This window comes from Eschrichtius robustus, chromosome 1 (genome assembly GCF_028021215.1).
Source record: "Eschrichtius robustus isolate mEscRob2 chromosome 1, mEscRob2.pri, whole genome shotgun sequence".
Classification (NCBI taxonomy): domain Eukaryota; kingdom Metazoa; phylum Chordata; class Mammalia; order Artiodactyla; family Eschrichtiidae; genus Eschrichtius; species Eschrichtius robustus.
Window position 1 is genome coordinate 181,931,583 of NC_090824.1, and position 21,201 is coordinate 181,952,783.

General features: G+C 44.1%; 1 protein-coding gene across 3 annotated transcripts in view; it reads right to left on the reverse strand.

Annotated features, from left to right (window-relative positions):
* Window positions 1–1,888: 1,888 nt before the first annotated feature.
* Window positions 1,889–21,201, reverse strand: part of APBB1IP (amyloid beta precursor protein binding family B member 1 interacting protein) — a 101,164-nt gene continuing 81,851 nt past the window's right edge. For all 3 annotated transcript variants that reach the window (XM_068538509.1, XM_068538513.1, XM_068538504.1), the window contains 4 exons: window positions 14,837–14,935; window positions 14,140–14,254; window positions 4,478–4,581; window positions 1,889–2,672 (listed from right to left, as the gene is read on the reverse strand). In XM_068538509.1, the coding sequence (XP_068394610.1) occupies window positions 2,160–2,672; window positions 4,478–4,581; window positions 14,140–14,254; window positions 14,837–14,935 (831 nt within the window). In that variant the 3' untranslated portion in view covers window positions 1,889–2,159. The remainder of the gene's footprint in view (window positions 2,673–4,477; window positions 4,582–14,139; window positions 14,255–14,836; window positions 14,936–21,201) is intronic.

Consider the following 21,201-nt stretch of genomic DNA (forward strand, 5'->3'; position numbering starts at 1 on the left):
AGTTATTGTTTTAATTGAGGTATAATTTATATATCCCCAAGTATTTTAAAGACATTCCCATAGTTTCATTTAATCTATGAATATTTCTGTATCTCTAAACGTTAACGACTTAAGACACATACATACAATACCATATCACCTTAAGACACTTTTCTGTCTGTGCATAAACTGAATAACAAATATGCAGCGATCAATTGATCAATCCCTAACGGTGCTGAAAGAAGGGATGCGACTGGTCACTGTTCATGATATGTATCTGTTATTTATGTAGTGATGTGTGGGTTGAAGAGCTAATAGCGATGTTTGTACTTTGCATAATTACTAACTACTAGTTAAAACTAATTACTAGTTAAAATAGCATGGCAGCAAATGTGAACCATGTTGGGGACTAGTGTTATTTAACTAAATTGTGGTAATTGAAACTTGTGCATGTTGAACTCTGCAAAGCAAGGACCATCTGGACCATCTATTTCGTAATTCTATCCTGTGATAAAGGCAGGGATGGAGACAGACAGTGCATTCAACCTTTTGGTCCACCAAAATTATATCAATATTTTGACCACAAAATCAGTTAATTCTTTTCTGTAGCTTTTCTAAAATACATATTATCTAATGCTAAAACTCACAAACGTTTTAATGTTTGAATTTTTATAGTTTTTCCCCATAAAGTAAATGTACAGTATGGATAGAAGTTAGGAGACCCAGGCGGCGACCCAGCTCTGTGGGATGTAGGTTAAGCACATCTTCAGGCCTCATTTCTTCTCTGTTAAGTTAGGAATATGTTTGAATTGATGGTTTGGGGGTCATCTGTGAAGCCCATAACAACCACATCTCTCCCTTTCCCTTCCCCAGTCCCCTGGGTCCTACCTTCTGAGCCCTCCTTTTCCACAGTGATGGGTCCCAGTGCTTAGGAGAAATTTAGTGCACCTTACCAGTTTTAATTAATAAATATTTTGGTTTTAAAATCTGAATTTGCTTTTTCATTGTTGTTTTAAATGTCAATTTAGAGCTTACTTTTTTCCAAATATTAAAACATAAGATTACTTATCTTAAGTCGAAAATAACACATTAGTTATTATTATTATTTTTGGCCACGCAGCCCAGCATGTGGGATCTTAGTTCCCCAACCCGTGCCCCTTGCATTGGAAGCACAGAGTCTTAATCACTGGACCGCCCGGGAAGTCCAACACATTAGCTATTATTTTCTACCCACTTTAAGAAGATTTTGAGGGGTTTTACATTTTAAAAAAAATAAAACAGAACCATGGAAATAAAACTAAGAAAATCTAAAAGGACTCTCAGAAGCCAATTAGAAAGTGAAGAGAGATAAGGGTAATAGGAACTTAAGATAAATTGGTTGTTAAAATTAAGCATTAAATTTATCTGAGGGAAAACATTCCTGGTTGAAGAATATAACCTGATTGCCTTTTCCTGTCTCTAAATTTTTATTTATAGCAACTTATAGCATTATAATAACAGAGAATCCAAAAACTATCTAAAAAACTATTTTTTTCCCCCAATTACTATGTTATTCAACCATTAGAAAACCAAAACCAGACTAGGGTATGTCCAAGACTCCCATCAATCAAGCAATGAGTCTCAAAGAAACTAAATTCACTCTACCTCTCCTGGTTTTCCCTTTTTCTTCTTTCGATTTTTCTGAAAGTTCTGGAGGTCATTGAGATGGAGATGGAAAATATGTCGAAGATCAACAAGACTTTAGAAGGCCTAGGATTTTTAAAAGGTCAAGTATATTATAAAATAGAATTGATATTGCACTAGATTTATACTGATATTTCTAGAAATACCATCTTAAGGAAAAAAAGTTAAACTTTTATTAATTTGATGCTTCATAACATAATAAAATAAATGAACATAAAACATCATTTTAGTTAACTTGGAAGGGAAGATAAAATCCATTGAAGTGGAAATACACAGGAAAGATATGTACATTCAGGCAGATATTCTAAATTCTGTGTTAGGTTAAGGATTATGAATGTACTTGAGAAACTGGGAGACGTTTCCTATTTGCATTTCTAGTCTGAATGCTTCAATATTGTATCTAAAATGAACAAGATGTCACGGAAACAAAGTAGCAAAAACGCACTTGAGGTTAGCAATGATTACACCCATCACCCAAAGACACTTCTAGGTTTCCCTTAGGGCATGTTGCTTCTCTTCTTTTGCAAAGCTTTCATGAGATCCGACATGAAATCCTGCTCCCCGCCTCCCCCGCCGGGTGGTCCTGGGTTCGCCTGCCTCTTGGGGGGAGCTGGCGGCCTTCTGACCACCACGGGGGTCTGCTTCGCGGCTTCGGGGGCGAGGGCGGGCGGGGGCGGCGGGGGCGGCGGCGGCAGCGAGGACCCCGCGTCGACCGCAAACGACGGCGGCGGTGGAGGAGGCACGAAGTCTGGGGGCGCGTCGCTAAAGTCGGGGGGCGGCGGAGGGAGCTCGTCGTCCTCCAGGGGCGGCGGCGGCGGCGGCGGCAGGAGGTCGAGGGGCGGCGCGGGGAAGCCGGCGGCCGCGCCCTTGGCCTTGGGGGGCATCCCTGGGCTGCCGCAGCCGACGTCCGAGGACCGTCGCATGGGAGGGGGCGGAGGCAGGCTGGACTTGGGAAGGGGCTGGGCCCTGGGCGCTCCGGGGTCGTGGCTGCCGAGGCCGGGCTTCTTGTCCTTCAACAAAGCGACAACAGCATTTATTCTTGACCACACGGCCACGTGGACATGACAGTTCCCGGACAGGTGAGTCTCCGGATTTAGGAAGCGTCTGCCCCCGAGGGGGAGGCTCAGTCCCTCAGTCCTGAGACTCTAGGTTGTTCCTGAGCTGGCTCACCTCATATTTATATAATGCAACTTCCCCCTGGAGTTTCAGGCAGCTGAATTGAATCCCTCTGTTTTAGTGATAATTATCATTGCTATTTACATTTTATCAGGCTTTCATTTTATTTCTTTCTTTGCTTAATAACCTCTTGCCACTGGAGATTAGAGATTTTTTTTCCCCTAACAAAGTGCCCTTATGATTGAGTTTATTTTATTTAGTTCAACTGCTTAGCATGATAAGAAATTAACTGGTGATGTATTTTTTAAAAAATTCTGAACAGGCAGTTTGGGAATTAGTGTTCACACATACTTAAGTGATTTCTATTCTGGGATCCTTTTATTGCTTTCAGCATTTAAAAATGTTTCTCTTCAGCTGGCATTACAAAAACCATGAAAATAATAATCGCTGAAAGTACACTGCAAGATGAGATTGTCAGACTTGAGAAGCTAACAAGAATATTAGAGAAACACAACTTTTAATGGTCTATTGTGGTTTTCAAAAATTATAAGAAGCTCAATAAATACAGGATTTAACTGTTCCCACCACTGGCTGATGGACAAAATGAAAGGGGAGAATGAGGTGGCAAACTACTGAAACACATTTAAGACTGGTTTGAATCATACATGGGAAATATTCAGTGGAACGTGTATAGTCAATTGAGTCGTTACCAACTGGACTAATAACTAAATTATAACTTTTAGCTATAATTTTTAGATAGATTTAAATGAATCTTCATTAATCTCCTCTACTAAAAAAAAAAGTTATGGAGAATGTTATACCAATTTGGAAATTATTTTAAAATGCATTTTCTTCTCTGTCACCCTGAGGACGTATGTAGAACGTTAACAGAAAAATACAATAATGAATATTTTATAGTGGGACCCTGTCAGTACTCTTCTAATCTGGTTCGGGGTCCAGATAGCATTTAATAAAGGGCTTCTGACTAACATGTTGCTCTAATTTATTCAGAAAAAATAAGTAAAAATCCCAAGGGCTTAAAATGCAGGTGCCACTTTCAGAGAGTGCTAAAACCACTTGACTAAACCAAAAGAAAAAAAAAAAAAATTGTTGGGCTTCTCTGGTGGCGCAGTGGTTGAGAATCTGCCTGCCAATGCAGGGGACACGGGTTCGAGCCCTGGTATGGGAAGATCCCACATGCCGCGGAGCAACTAGGCCCGTGAGCCACAACTACTGAGCCTGCGCGTCTGGAGCCTGTGCTCCGCAACAAGAGGCGCCACGATATTGAGAGGCCCCGCGCACCGCGATGAAGAGTGGCCCCCGCTTGCCGCAGTTAGAGAAAGCCCTCGCACAGAAACAAAGACCCAACACAGCCAAAAATTAAAAAAAAAAAAATTAAAAAAAAAAATTGCTTCAGTCAAAATAAATGTAGCTAAACTAAAAATAGTTACCAATCCTCAGCATTAAAAAACATTCTTACATTTTTCCGAAGCTGTGATAGTTGGTTTTAATTTTCCATTCTAGCCTATGTAACTTTAAGGTAAATATATATATATGAAGCAATTATCTAAATGAAATTACAGTGACTTTTGAATTGTTGGAACTCTATTTTCTCTTTTTAAAAGAACAGTTATTAGAATACTGCTAATGGTTTAGAATATGGGCTTACAGGTGACAGTCTGATAGAAGTGGGTCTTACCTTGGTTGTTTCAACATGTCTCTGGGCTTCTCCGAGAACAGTACTCATAGAATGTGCTGCCTGGGGGATCTGACCATTGGCCTGGGTGGTGCCTGTTTTAACTCCTAAGGGGGAGGAAGAGAGACAAGAAGAGTGGGCAAAGGCGGGAGGGAAAATTAGGAGTATGGAATTAACAGGTACAAACTACTGTATATAAAACAGGTGGGCAACAAGGAGTTACTGTATAACACAGGGAACTATACTCAATGTCTTGTAATAACCTATACTGGAAAATAATCCAAAAAAAAAAAAAACCCGAATCCCTTTGCTGTACACCTGAAACTAATACAATATTGTAAATCAACTATACTTCAAATAAAAAAGAGTGGGCAAAGTATTTTCAACATTCTTCAGAGTTAATCTGAAAAGACAAAGCAGTTTTATGTCTCCAAAGCAAAAGGATTCACAGGTACACAGGGCTTTCAAAAAAACCTGAGGTTCTAAGACAATACTTCATGAAATTCAGCAAAACATTCAGGGAAATGAATACTTTATACAAGCAACAAAATCTGGATTAACTGGGGTCCTAGAGAACAGTATGTTCTGCTTTTAAAAACTTTTTGGTGACTGGAAAATGAACCTTGAAAACCTCCTTTTTAATAGAATTGTTGAAGATTTTTCCTAAATGGATGTATCCAGGTTCATACCATGCTACATACGGGAACAACTTTTGAACGTTCTCCTCAACAAAAAATACTTTGAGCACAAAAACAGTAGACAGGACTTCCCCAGTGGCACAGTGGTTAGGAATTCGCTTGCCAATGCAGGGGACAAGGGTTCGAGCCCTGGTCCGGGAAGATTCTACATGCCGCGGAGCAACTAGGCCCGTGCGCCACAACTACTGAGCCTGCGCTCTTGAAGCCCGCGTGCCACAACTGCTGAAGCCCATGCACCTAGAGCCCGTGCTCCACAACAAGAGAAGCCACCGCAATGAGAAGCCCGTGCACCGCAACGAAGAGTAGCCCCCGCTCGCTGCAACTAGAGAAGCCCGCGCACAGCAATGAAGACCCAACACAGCCAAAAATAAATAAATTTATTAAAAAAAAAAAAGGTGGACAGAGGGGATTGGGCAAAATATACAAACCCCCACTATATCCTGAAATTAGATTTTTTTCCCCAGGAAGTCCTGATATGTGCTTCTTTTCCTGCCTTTTTATTTGCCCTTTTGCACAAAAGTGTGCCTAGCTGAGGTTTCACAGTTTTGAGAGTCAGAGGGAAGAAGCTGTGTGTTGATGTCTCTGGCTCCTGAGAGGGCATCCTGGGGGGAGGAGAGCCAGCCCTCCAAAGTATCTCTGTACGAATTATTAAGTACAACATGAAAAAACTGCACAGGAGAGAAACTGGACAGCACGTTAGCCAAGCGGTCAGAATGAATGTTTCCAATGAGGGGCAATAGACACCATATGCCTCCGACTGGGATACCCCGAGAAGGACACGGCAGCTTAGTCCTGCCCCAAACACATTACCTGAGATGAATTATGAGGAAATATCAGACACATCCAAACTGAGGGACATTCTATAAAATAAATGGCCTGTATTCTTTAAAAAATGTTAATGTCTTGATAGACAAAGAAAGGCTGAGGAAATGTTCCAGAGGAAAGGGGATGAAAGAGACATGATGCCTAAATGCAAAGTCCAAATCTGGACGGAACCGGTGCCAGGAAAGAGCATCGCTGTAAAGGCATCATTGAGACAACTGGCAAAACTGGGATATGGGCTGTGGTTTATGTAAATATACTCTATCAACATGAAATGTTAAATTTCCTGAATTTGATAACTGTACTGTGGTTAGTAAGGGAATAGCCTTAATTTTTTTTTTTTTTTTTTTTAGGAAATACAAAGGGAAGATTTAAGGGACAAAGGGACACAATATAGTCAATCTACTCTCAAGAGGCTCCAAAAAAAAAAAGGTCTAGGGACAACATATGGGGGGTGGGGTGGGGAGAGGGGGGATGATACAGCAAACGTGACAAATATTCAGTATCGGTGCTCTGGGTCAAGAGTCTATGGAAATTCTTTGCATTATTCTTGCAACTTTTCTGTAAGTTTGAAATTATTTCAGAATAAAAAGATGTTCATGTCCATTTATACAATCAAAAGGCTGGAACAGGCTATAACAACTTGTTCTGCTGTCAGCTTTTTGCTGTAAAATGCATGCTCCTCATTCAGCAAGAGCAGCAATCTCCTTGTGCAGAGCTGCCCTCCTCGGCACATCTGCTCGTGCTGTCAGAACTTACACCGTGTGCCACGTAAACACGAGATTCTCTCTAAGACTATTTAACGTCTCTCTCTGATTGGCCACATCTTTGCTCTGGAGGGCGGAAAGTAACAGGTTTAAACATCTTAAGGTCTTAGGATGTTTAAATTTAAGAGTTTTTCATAAGGCCTTGCGTCCCATCCCATGCTGCCCCTGAGATATTTAAACCCCTAAGATTCCAAAGTGCTCCATCTCCTCATTTCCTTTGGTCTCTTCTCTTTCCCCTCTTCCCTCTTTGTTTGCATATTCAAAATCTTTCTTTACAGGTAATGGAAACACCTTTGTATAAACAGAAACCAAAGCTGAATACTGAAGACAGTTAGGGGAAATTCCTTTAAAGGGCACAAATCATCAATATATATATTTTTTGCTTCTTTTGCCCAAACACACACAGTCTGATTTCTCAACAACATAGTGCACATTGCTATGTAACCAGGATGTCTAGGTCTTTGCCAGTCTGTGGGAACAAAAGACGTCACGTCTATAGCAATCTCTCAGATGCTCCAAGCTGCTGTCTTCCCTTTACCAGGAAGTCTAATCTTTTCTGTGGGTTCTCTGCCCCATCCTGAGACAACCCATGGGTACCCACATAACTCGTATATCCTGTAGGTGCCACCGATTTCGGACCTAGGTTGTCCTGGGGTCACAGTATTAATGTCCCAGCTGTCAAGTAGCAACACCACCCCTCCTGCTGCCACGTCTCTCTGGCAGACCTCAAAGGAATTCGGGGTGGGAAGTTTATTAAACATATATGAGACCCACATGTTTTACAGAACTCAAGTGCATTCCCAGGAGGGGACTGATCCCTCATCGCCTTCTTCACCCATGTGGTTTGTAAAGGGCCGATCCCACCACCTGTACTGGCATCCTCTTCAGTGCGGCTACGTGATTTAGGTATAAGCATGCAATGGAGCCCTCCCGGGGCGTTTTCAGAAGTGGGGCTTTCCCTTTGTACTAAGATTTCCAGCTGTGTGACAAATGTTAGCCTAGAGAGCCAGTGGCAGTCCTTGCCACCTCATGGGGACACTGCCCAAGAAAGAAACTATCTTGATGACTTCGCTTAACCCCCTGGATCCCACTGTGCCTGAAAGCAGCCTACCTCTGGATTTCCTAGTTTTGTGCCGTAATAAATCTCTCCCCCTTGGTTTTTGTTGCTTAAACTAGATTGAGTTGGATTTCTGCCAATTGCCACGCAAGAGTCCTGATGAAAAATAGTGGCTAAAGTCATAAAATCATTTAATAAGTACTAAAAAAAGCCTCCACGGCTGTTTCCTAATATAAAAGAAAAAACCCTGCCATTTATCAAGAATACATTACTTGTTGCTAAACACTTTGGATGTAGAACGATGCCTCGGGATTTTCAGTTGGGTAATCACAGCAGAGGCGCACAAATCGCCTGTGGTTTGACTCCCAGCCAGTGACCCTGCACCACTTGGCCTTGCCTCTCCAGGACTCTGGGTCAACCACGTGAAGAGGGAGAGGGCAGGAGAGGAAAGGGATTCCAGATGAAAAGTTGAAGCGGAGGAGGCATCAGACTGACGGGGCCTGGGGTTGATTGTCTCCAGGCTCTATCAGATGGTTTTATAGCAGGTCCTGCCCAGGGAGAGTTAGTGCCCGCGCCAGGTCTCCTCGGCTGCAGTTCTTGTTCTGATCTGTCTCTCGTGGGTCCAAGGCCCAGGAAATCTGTCCTCTGTGGGTGACCCCCACTCTGTAAGCCAATGACTCAGAAAACAGTTGTTGGGGTGATGAAGGAGGCTCCCTGACTAGTGCCCCAAACAGCCCGAGGTTCAAGTGAGCCCATCAGCCAGTAACTCCTCTGATCCCAAGGAACATTTGTTTTTTCAACACCATTCTTGACATTTACCTTAATTTTGGCGGCGGGGGGAAGAGGGCTGTTGCAAGGAACGTATGGTTTGATTTGTCCCGGGCTCCCGGACGGACATGGGTCCCTTAAACACCTTCCAAGAGCCCTAGTGATTTTGTGTGATGAGTTTAGGCGAAGAGAGAGACTTGGACAATAATATACGAGAAGAACTGAATTTTAAGAGATGGCGTCATTTCAAGCGGGTCTTTGTTGCTAAGATGTGATCACGGTCATTGTGTACGTATGTGTATAACTGAGAAGAATGAACTTCACGTTCTATTTGAAAGTGGCTTCCCTTCCTTCTAAGCTCATCATCTTCAGTTCCTTCTGAGCTGGTCACTAATGTAGCTCTTTAGAGCTTAAAATCCCACCCAGCAGGTGCTCATGGCAATACATTCTAAGGCATAAACTGAAAGACAGTTTAAATTGAGGACTTTTTTCCCCTTAGATGCTCAAATGGAAGCATTTAGTAATAAGCAGGGATGCTCTCAGTATGGTTTATTTTAAGAGCTCAGCACATTTGTTCTCTGTAGGGCTGCAAGGCTTAATTTTGATAAATAAGACTCTACAGCAGAACCAAGATGGGTTAATTTACTATCTACTAACGGACATTCCATCGTGGGAAAGATCCTCCTTTTTGATCAATGGACATCTCATCTGACTGCTGCAATGGTGTTCTTCAAAAATTGGATTTAAGGAATTCATTTAGGAGAAACGGAATGAACATGCATTTTGCATTTAGTATTAAGGGCATTCACATTACTTCACCCTCAGAGAAACCCTACCAGGTATTAATTCATTTTTCCATTTGTCGTCCCAACCATCTTCGAATTCTAGCCGAGTGCCTGTTATCTGCCCAGCACTGCGGTCCGTGCTGGGAAAACTATGATGTGCCAGACAGAAACAGTCCCTGACCTCATGATTTCCTTCAGTGTCTGGAGGAGGGAACAGATACTAAACTAATAATCACACAGATTATTAATTATGACTGGCCTACCAAGGACAATTCATTTGAGATCTGAGGCTGGGCAGGAATTAGCCGCATGAAATCAAAAAGCATCATAAACAGAGGAAGAGCATCTGAGAAGTCCTTGAAAAAGGATGGTGCCTGGGGCTTTGAAAAAGAGGGAAAAGCAGATGGGCTCTGTGGCAGGAACAGGAAGACAGGGGTGGGGAAAGAGGCAGGTGAGATGGGCGAGGCTCATTTCATGCAGGTTTTGGTGGCCTTGCTAAGGACTGGGGACTTAATCTGACAGCAGTGGAAAGCATCTGAAGGGCTGAAGCACCACCCCATGGGACCAAGTGAAGATCATGGTGGCTAGGATTTGAAGGCAATGGAGACAAACAGGCATGGACAGATTTGACCAATATTCAGAAGGTAGAATCGGCAGGATTTAGGAGTGACTGGATTTGGAGGTGAGTGAGTTTTCCTGCATGTTTTCTGCAGGAGCAATGGGGCAGATGATGATGGTATTTATGGAAACAGAGAACAACAATGGGGGAGCAAGTCTGGAGGGTGAGAGGATGAGCTCAGTTTTGCAGATGTTGAGTTTGAGGTGTCTGGGATGGATCCACGTGAAGCCAATGAGCAGACAGTTGGATACATGGGTTTGAAGGTCAACAGAGAAGCCTGGATTGGATTTACGTAGCTATAGGTGGTCAGCTCATACACAGTGCTGGGGGTGGATTAGATCACTTAGGGAGATAGTGTAAAATGAGGATAGGGTTAGGATTGATGGGTCTTGGGTAGTTTAAGGTGGGGTAGAAGATGAAGAACAAGAAGAGTTACTATAGGAGGTTAAAAAAGAGTGGTCAGAGAAGTTGGGGGGCGGGGTGGGGGACTTGGATTGTGTGATATCTGGAAAGCCGAGAGAGGAGATTGGTTCAAGGAGGAGTGGTCAGTTGTGTTGGGGTTGCTGAAAGGTGGACTAAAAAGAGGGGTTTACAGTAGTTTGATTTAGCAACACAGAGGCCGCTGGTGAGATTAGCAAGAGCATTTTCCACCAGGTAGTAGAGGCAGAAGCCTGACTGAAATGGGTTGAAGAGTGAAAAGGAAGTAGAAAAATGGAGACAGCAAATATGGTCCACCTTTTAGAATAGTTGCTTGTCAGATGGGGCACTAGCTGGAGGGGGATTTGGAGTTGTAGGAGGGTTTTAAATTTGATTTTGTTTCTTTGAAGAAGGGAGCAGTGTTGATGAGAAGAAAACAGTAGAGCAGGAGAGAAAGTAGAAGAGAATGGCATAATCATGCATCTCTCTGGTCTTTGTCCTGGGTTCCTGGCACAGAGCTTGGTCTTTTCCAAGCTATCAAGAGTGTCTTTGTTATTCAGCCCCTAGGAACACATCTGACTTTATGCAAACAAGGTGGATCAGGATGGGTGCTGGTCACCAGAAGACCAACCAACCGACTGATTAGAGGGTTGAGGTTTTGGGCCAGCCCGACATCGGCAGAGTAGAGAACGGGGGCTAGAAATTGAGTTCAGTCACGTGGTCAATGATTTGATCAATCATGTCGATGAAATGAAATCCCAATAAAAAATCTGGACAGTGGTGCTTTCCTGGTGGTGAATACATCCATGTGCTGGAAGGGTGATGCACCCTGATTCCAGAGGACACAGAAGCTCTTCATCTGGGACCCTCCTAGACCTCACCTTATTCGTCTTTCATTTGGCTGGTCCTGATGTGTATCCTTTACTTACTTATTTAATTTTTAAAAATTTTTCTTTCTTTCTTTCTTTTTTGGTTGCGTTGGGTCTTCATTGCTGCGTGTGGTCTAGCTGCAGTGAGCGGGGGCTACTCTTCGTTGTGGTGCATGGGCTTCTCATTGCGGTGGCTTCTCTTGTTGTGGAGCATGGGCTTCTAGGCGAGCGGGCTTCAGTAACTGCAGTACGCGGGCTCAGTAGTTGTGGCACACGGCCTTAGCTGCTCCGCGGCATGTGGGATCCTCCCAGACCAGAGGTTCCCCACCAAACCCGTGTGCCCTGCGTTGGCAGGCAGATTCTTAACCACTGCACCACCAGGGAAGTCCCAGTGTATACTTTATAATAACACTGTTAACAATAAGGATAGCACTCTCCCAAGTTTTGTGAGTTGAACTGTTGAACCTAAGGAGGTTCTGGGAAACCCCCAGATTTGTGGCCGGTAGGTCAAAAGTTTGGGTGGCCTGGGGACCCCTGAAGTGCGGCTGGCATCTGAAGGAAGGGCAGCCTTATTAGGACTGTGCCCTTTTGGGGTCTGAGCTAACTCCAGGGGCAGCATCAGAGTTGCGCTGCAGGACTCCAGTTGGGGCAAGAATAGGGGACGAGAGCATGCATGGAAGAATCGGCCCTTGTTAGGAGGTAACACAATAGACATGGGCTAGGATGGGTGTAGATGCAGGTAAGTCACTGGGTTTGGTGGTGGAAAGTTGATGGTTCCATTTTTTTTTTTTTGCTGAGAGTAAAGGGGCTAGAGATTGGAAATCTGAGGAGAGTGAAGAATGTCTGAAACAATTAGAGAAACTAGGAGATTACACTGACTGGGATAGGTTTTCTCAACATTACTGACATTTGGGACTGGCAAATTCTTTGTTGTTCAGGGCTGTCCTGTGCATTGCAGGACAGGCAGCATCCCTAGCCTCTGCCCGTTAGATGACACAAGCACCCCCCAAAGCATGACAACCAAACATGTTTTCAGACATTGCCAAGTCTTCCCTGGGGGTCCAGGTCTCCCTTGGTCGAGAACCACTGGTCTAGAGAAACACAGTGAAGAGCCACAGGCAGTATTAAGGGCCCGGTTGTGGTTGATGTCGACAGATCTGTGATGGACTCAGTGTCTACCGTATGCCGAGCCCTCTAGGAGGAAAGGATGTCCCAATCCCTCTCCCCACGCTGGAGAAGCCTCACTCCCCCTACCCTCTCCTTTTCTCAACCTCCAGATTTCCTATATACTAGGTTAACGGTGGGCAGAGTCCTGTGGGTTGAGAGCCAACCCAGTCATTCTCACTTCCTTCCTTCCTTTTCCCCTCCCTCCTCTCTCGCTCCCTTCTTTTCTTCCTCTTTTTCTTTAAATCCCTGGTGTTATAGTTGCCTCTGGCTCGGGCTGAAACTTAGGGGAGAGAGATGCCCATTTCAGGCTTTGAGTTTAAACCACATGCTCTAGCTTGTTCTAACAGGTAGCCTTGAATTGGGAGTTATAAACACTAGCCCAGCTGATCAAACATGGAATTCTATTTGCCATGGTTCCTGTGTCTATATCTCTTTCTCTTGGGAACTTCATGGGAGGGATGCCTGTGTCTGGATGTGGTGCCCTATCAAAATAGCATCTCACAGCACCCCCAAATCCCCAACGACCTCTGACACACACACATAACTGTTAGAGCTAAGGTCCTGGCAAGATGTGGGCTCTGTTTCCACCCAAGTGGGTGGACTGTAATTCAGTTCCGACACCTCCTGGAGTTGGCACCAGACTCTACAGGTTTAAGGTACAACCTTCACAAGGCTGCCTCCACTTCAGTGCCAGCCACCTGCCACTTCTGACCAGCCCTTTATAAACTGAGAGTTTCCCACGACCCCCTCAGGTTCAATAATTCACCACAATGACTTGCAGAACTCAGGAAAGCTCTATACTCACCCATTACAGTTTTATTATAAAGGACGCCCACAGGGCGAGGTCTGGGTGGGTCCTGGACGTGGACCCCTTTCTCTGTGGGGTCAGGGCATGTAACCCACCTGGTTCCTTGACTTGTTCACCAACCAGGAAGCTCCCCCAAGCCTTGGTGTCTAGAGTTTTTATTGGGGTTTCATTAAGAGGTACAATAGATTAAATCACTGGCCACAAATGGTTCAAGTTCTTCCAACCATTATTTATCATAAAGACAATGTGTTTGAATCACAGCTCAACCACTGAGAAGTACTACATACTAGCTTCTCCAAGCTTCAGTTCTCTCAACTGTGGAGTGAGGATAATAATGTATACCTTGCAGGGTGGTTGTAAGGACAAGAAATAATGTGTATATAAAGCAATGCGTAGTACCCACTCCATCCCTCAATGTCTTGCCTCCTTCTTAAAAATATAAACCAGTAGCTGTTATATTACCATTAAAATGTGATGTCCAGAATTGGGTATGGGGCTCTAGCCATGATGTTATTGAGGCAAAACACCAAGGAATGATCTCACCGTTGGTGTGAGCAGCTTGCTGGGCACTAATGGAGCCTTGAACAAACATCACATCTATACTGTGATGAGACACAGCTCCCTACAAGCTCACCCTAAGCTGGTGATCACCATCTTGTCCACAAGCATATCATGAAAAAAGGGTCAGAGCTTTGCTAAAAGTCACTTATAAAGAAATAGATACAAGTGTGTGTGTGATGCGGGGGCGGGATCTTAAATTTGACCATCAGGTGGGAATGTATTCTGTACAGTGTCTACAAAGTTCTGTTTCTATGAAATACATTAGATAAGTTTGAACACGACCTCTGAGCTTTGAACAGGTGTCAGACTCTCCCCTCTGCAAGGTACCTGTAGAAGGCGGGGCTGGTGGGGCTGCGTTGACAGTGCCCAGGTTTGTCCACCGAGAGGCAAGCCCTGCCCTGGCCATGGCCCGCTGATAGTTATCATAGAGCGTCTTTCCATACTAGGGAGAGAACACAAAAGAAGCAACAGAGTAATCCCAAATTCTGCACTCAATTGCAAACTGCAAATTCAGGGAAAAAAGGACTTCATGACTACTCTTTTTATTCCTTTCCTGAGATTTTTTTTCGTAGACGTATTTCAATTAAAAAATCCACAAATCATGTTTTCATATGTTAAATTATTTTCCAGATTAGCAGAGTCAGGTAATACTTTCACCTCCCCATTAGAGGAGAGCTTTAGCCACGCACTGTGATGACATATATCTTTATGTAATTCTACTGCAGATTGTATCTCGTGTTTCTTAATTACACACGACACTTGCAAAGCTCTCCATACATCAATATCTGAGACGTCTCATATGAAAGTAAATCCCTGACTCTCAGGTCATGGGAGAGGTCCACGTATCGACCACTCTCACTTACTTAAAAAAACCAATGGGCAAATAAGGTAATATCTATGGCATTGACCCGTTAATGGCATTGACTCAGTAAGAATGGATCAGCTGTTTCTCAGTAGCACAAAGACTGGACCCAGGTCAGGAGGCTGGTTAGCAAAGATAGGGTGAGTCCAAACGCTCTCTCACCTTGGCGATCCTGATTCCCGTAACCCACTGATTTAGCATTCTTGCATCATCACAGCAGAGATACTTGATATACTGGGATTCCTTCTGAATTTGGGGATGCTAGAAAAAGCCATTTCAAAGACCGTTTATAAGCTCTTCACTTATTAGCACCTTTCAAAAACATTTTAAAAATTCTCACAGTGTATGAGATTTCCTGAGATGGTGGCCAAAATTACCGGTAGCAATTTTAGGATTAGGAACAGGAGTATATTTTTTACAGAGGCTAGATTTGGAAAGAATTTAAGAAAGCGGTGACATGATTTATCACAAGCATTTTTTACTATATTATCAATAATCATTTTCATTCCTGCTTTTTGAATAGTTGAAAGCCTTCACATTTATCACGTTTCTAGCCCTACAAGAAATCCAAATCGTTTCTCCATTTATCAGATAAAGGAACTTACCTGATGTAATTCTTTTGTCAAGGAATTAATGCTTTTGTGACTCCCCATCAGTCCTAGGGTTATTTCTGCCACCAGGAATTCAGGGTTTCACCCTGTCTTCTGTCATCTCTTACGCAAATGGGCCATTTTGGCCTCCAGATGGATGGCGCAGAGAAGGAATATTTCTGTCTAATCTTAAGTGGCAATGAGCTAGGTGCTGCACTAGGGGTCATCCAGGCCTTCCAGGAGCTCCTGATCAAACAGAACAGTGATGGACAGGCACGAAGGGGAAGGAGAGTCACGGGTCCTTGGTCATACAGAACATCCTTGTCTTTCAGCACCAGAAACAGCTCCCTAACTTCCAACTGCATTCCTGTTCTGACTGTCTTGTAAGAGGGGCAAAACATGGGTCTCTCCAGCAATTTCATGCCTATAGTTCTTAGAAAGCAGCTGTTGTTTTGTTTTGTTTTGTTTTGTTTCTGGAGGAATTGCATAATGGCTATTGAGCACAAAAGAGAGGCAAGAACTCTTGACCTAGAGTTCTAACTATGGCTCCTCCTATGATCAGGAGGTCGAAGTACACACTTTGGTTCATTCTCTCCAACATTAGTGGGGTGCGTCTCACCAACTTCCTTATGTCACATGTGTACTAAGACTGTATACAGAAGAATTAAGCATCAGATGACCTTGAAGGTCTCTCGTGATACTCAGATTTTATGATTCTAAGATGAGCTGCCTAGTGGGCTCCTTTCTGGCTCCCTCGTGAAGGCAGGAACCTTCTAGGCTCCCAGGACATCATCCAGCAAGTTCCTGTGCTCATGCTTCTGTCGTGTCTTAGGACCTTGCCAAGGGGTTTACTCCCTTGAGCTTTTAGCTGAAAAAATATTCGCAAAGACGTTTAAGGAAAAATGTTGGCTCCATGCCACTGGTTAGACTCTTCCACCATTGGTTTGGTTGCTCCTGACCACAGAAAGAGAAGCTCCTGCAGGATGTGCCATGCAGCACACAAAGGTCAGGGCAACTGCAGATCGTTGTTCAAAGGGATCTTACAGATCCTCTGAACTTACCAGTGGGAGACCAGAGAAGTTAAGCCATTTATCCAAGGTCAAAGGGAGTGGCAGAACCATAACAAGAACCAAGGGCCTGTGCATTCAACAGCTACCTCTGGGTGCTCAGAAATATACCAATCCCTAGGCAGACAGAGATGAGAAAGAAAGGCTCACGCCGTACTTAGGAAGTGGCGGCTGGGATGTCACTGGGGGAGACATATGTAAACAAATGTATGATCACTCTATGACATGGTAAAGTTCGTAGTTAAAGTTGGAAACCAGAGAAAGGCTCTTTGGACAAAGTGACAGAATGTTATGATACATTTGAGGAACGTGTAGAAATTCTGTGTGGCCAGGACCTGGGAGCCATGGAAAGAAGAGGCAGAAAAGAAGCTGGAGAGGAAGTGGAGTCAAGGGCCTTGTGTCAAAATAGCATCTGGACGTTGTCCTCTAGGCAGTGGGGCCATCAGACCTTTGGAACAGCAGGGAATCCAGGCAGCAGTGGTGGCTGGGGCCGTGGAGTGAGGAGGAAGAACAGACAGAGAGGGCTGCATGAGAGCCGTCTCTCACAGAAACCAGAACTTAGGGACTGGACAACAGAGGGGAGAGGAGGGACTTCAAGGACGATTTCTCTATTTCTAGCTTGGAAAAGTGGGTGGGTATTATGGGTTTCATTGTGTCCCCTCCAAAGACATGTTGAAGTCCTAACCCTCTGTTGAGGTATCTGTGTGAATGTGACCTTACTTGGAAACAGGATTGTTGCAGATGTAATCAGGTTAAGGTGAGCTCATACTTGATTAGGCATTTATATTCTACTAGGGGAGAAAGCCAATAAAAATACAAAACACTAAGTAATGTAATTTCAGACTGTGAAGAAAATGTAGCAGAGTAAGGGTAGGGAATAGGTGAGTGGTGGAGCAGAATTCCAGAACTCTTTCCATGACCCCTCACCACCTCTCAACGGAGCTCAGTAGAGACATAATTCCTCCTGGAGGATGGTCACTTCCACTGCCTCATCATACCTCACCTCAGAATGCAGTGAGAAAAAGTTCACAAAGGAGCAACTTCACAGGAAAGGGGAGTGTGCATCAAAGAAGGAGCACAAGGGCAGAAATGATTCTGGGGTACCAAGTCCTTTCTTGTGAGTATGGACAGCCTCTGATATCTTTTTTGTGCATACGGTCAGCCTCTTAAAAAACTTTTTAATTTACTTATTAATTTTTAAAAATTGAAATATAGTTGATGTACAATATTATGTTAGTTTCAGGTATACTACCTAGTGATGTGACACTTGCCTACATTATGAAATGATCACCAGGGTAAGTCTAGTAACCATCTGTCACCATACAAAGTTATTGCTGTATTATTGACCATATTGCTCAACCTCTTAAAGGACAGGTGATGTCTCTACTGCCTTCTCAGAGTGTGGCCCCTGGGCCATCAACATCACCTGGGAACTTGGTGGAAGTGCAAATTCCGAGGCCTGATCCCAGACCCACAGAATCAGAAACTCTGGAGGCCCAGCCACCTGTGTTTTAACAGCTCTCCTGGTGAGTCCCATGCACTCTGAAGTTTGAGAACCACTGGTCAACAGAAATATTTAATTGGTCCTAGAGTGCAGTAAGAACGCCTTCCAGTTCTTGCTTGCTGGCTATGTCTCTCGACATTGCACTGATGGTCTTATGGGCATATATTGTTTAATCTGCACGGGAAGTGTTCTTTTTTAAAATAAAAATTTGTTTATTTATCTTTTTGGCCGTGCCATGCGGCATGTAGGATCTTAGTTCCCCGACCAGGGAGATCGAACCCGTGCCCCATGCCGTGGAAGCAAGGAGTCTTAACCACTGGACCACCAGGGAAGTCCCCAGGAAGTGTTATTTCCACTTTGTAGCAGAGGGCAATGAAGCTTAGAGAGTCCCGATGACAATGTGCCAGGTGACAAGGCCAGGACTCAAATTCTCATCTTCCCAACAGCGCCCCACCACGGACTGTCATAATCCGTGAGTTTATCCTGAGTAAGAAACTCCCGGGCTGAACTTCTCAGCCCTTGCATGTCTGTGGAATCACACGATCTCTTAACATGCTTCGCCATAATCTCCAACTCCTTTTGCAATGTATGTGCACATTCTTTGAATTCTGTAAATCTGCTCACCCTCATGAAATATTTGCATATCAAGAATTTTTTTTCCCTCACAGTGGACAGAAAGGCACATAAATGACCAAAATGTTCATAAACAAATTAGGTTCTCCAAACGACGACAGACACTTTTACTCAGCAAATGAATAGAAATTCCTAATATTTCGGGAAGGAACTGAGAAGCATGCCTAAGAGCAAAATAAGCAGGGTGATTGCCCGTAAGGAAACTGGCTTGAGAACAGAACTGATCATTCTGAGAAAAGGGAAATGTGTGTTCCCCTTGGGTTGTTTGTCCTGATTCTTGTTTGTTCTTGGATCATCAGGCCTGGCCTGCTTTTTTTTCACCTCTGAGCCCTCTCTCCCATCTGGGAGGCCCTGCCCTGGGTCTCAGCGTTGCCACGCTCAGTGCAGCCCAGGGTGACCTGTGTCCCAGATCAGATAGTTCAGCCCATGATTCTGGGACCTAGTTCCAAGCTTGTGAGTCAGCACCAGAAACCGCATTCCCACCCTGCTCACGGGGTCTAAATCCTCAGCCTGGGAACCTCTAGGTCTGAGAGTTCTTCTTTCTCTTGCTGGAAATCCCTCCTCCAGCCTCTGGACCCTGGCCATGGGTTTGGGCCCTTGCCCCCTTCTGACAACGTTCATTCTATTTGTCTGCTCTGAAGTGGATTTCATCACCAGCTGATAAGCCCTGACTGTTGACGCTTAGAGTCAGAACACATTCTGATCCTCTGAGTGCAAAACTTGACTGTGCTGAGGAAAAACGAAGATTCCTGGGCCCCATCCTTAAACGGTTTGATTCAGTGGGTCAGGGCCCTGGAACCTGTATTTCTAACCAGCCTCCCCTGACTCTGATTCAGCCAGTTTATTGACGAGCATTTCAGAACCTCTCTCCAAAACCTTCTCCCTACCTAAGAGATGTGGGCAGTGCTGCAGAGGTGCAGTGCACGCCCATGTGCAAAGGAGGGCCTCCATTTTGGTAATTTCTCAGGGTCTCAGGATTGCAAACAAGGGCCATGGGGGCAGACAGAAACACAATGAAGACAAAGTTCAAGGGCGGCTGGGGCTGAGGGGAGGCAGAGAAGAGATTCTGGGTCCTAGCAAACAGTGTCCGAGAGAATGGCCTCTGGGCCACCGCCCGGCTTCTCATCCTGGCTCAGCCACTTCCTGGTCGGGAGTCTCTGTGCCCAGGTTCCACATCTACAAACTAGGGAGAATTGTGGCTCTCACCTCATGAGGCTGATAAAGGGATTAAGTGAGTTAATATATGGAAAGTGCTTAAATCATTGCGTTACACATGAAACATTTCTCGTGTGCTTTTTGTTCATTAAGAAATGTCACTTTCTGACAAAGGGATAGAAATGAAGAATAGCTTAGTGGTGGCCAGGGGGTAAGAAGGGGATGGGAATAGGAGGGAAGTGGGTGTAGTTATAAAGGAGGGTACCTTGTGGTGATGGGAATGCTCTGAATCTTGACTGGACCAATGTCAATATCCTGGTTATGACATGGTACCACGGTTTTGCCAGATGTTACCATTGGAAGAAACTGGGTAAATGGCACATGGGACCTCTCTGTAGTATTTCTTACAATTGCATATGGATGTACAAGTCTCAAAATAAAGTTTAATTAAAAAAGAAAAGAAATGGCATTTCCTTCAAACTGCTGCATTTTTAAAAGACAAATGGAAGCAGTAGCAGGGGATGCCCAGGCTGCCTGTGCCCCATCGGGGTTTTGAGAATGGTTGGGTCAAGGCGATACCCGACTCCTGGAGTAACAGGTGTGTGACAGTGGCACACGAGTGTGGGCACCTCTGAAATGATGAAGTGGGTTCATGATCATCCCCAGTGACAGCGTTCTTGACAAAGAATACGTTTGCTACCAATGTAAATGTAAGCACTGTCCTTAATTTGTGAAAATGATGTAAACCTATAGTATAGACTGGCCCACTTCCTCGGGAGAGGTGACAGCTTTGCCAGGAGCACATATGCACATACGGAGTCCAGCTTCGTATGTTTCCAGAAACATGGTAATGGGGTCTTCCTGGGGGTGGGTGGGTGACGGACCTACAAAGGTACCTCACCAGGAACCTGGTCTCGTTAACACCTGCTCCACAGACTTCTTTCCCAGAAGGAAACAGAGGAACCCTGATTCAGAAAGGAGAAATTCTGGGGGATTTCAGGGAGGGGCAATATTGGGGTTGGGGATTAAGAGGTACTAACCATTAGGTATAAAATAAGCTACAAAGATGTATTGTATAACACAGGGAATATAGCCAATATTTTATAATAACTATAAATGGAGTATAACCTTTAAAAATTGTGAATTGCTATATTGTACACCTGTAACTTATATACCATTGCACAGCAACTATACTTCAATTAAAAAAATAATAAAAAATGAAATATATTTGTAGGAAAAAAATGAAATTCTGTACACAACCCTGCACTGGGGCCAAGTGGAATGGGCTAACCCCCGCTCTCTGGTGTGAGGCTGTGAAGGGAAAGGAATCTGTGAGGTCGGAGACAATGGCATAGCCAGAACAGCTGCATAAATTCCCTGAGTCCATTTCTAGGGGTCAGTAGTTACAGCTGGCAAATAAAAGCTTCTGCCCAAGCTTCCAAAATATGGTGCTAATGTCAACCTTACCAGACACCTGATAATACATATTGCCTTTTGATAATACACACCTTAAAAAGTTTCAAGACCCAGTAAGGCTATTTTTAGAAAAAGATATATTTTCCTATTTTTTGTATTTTC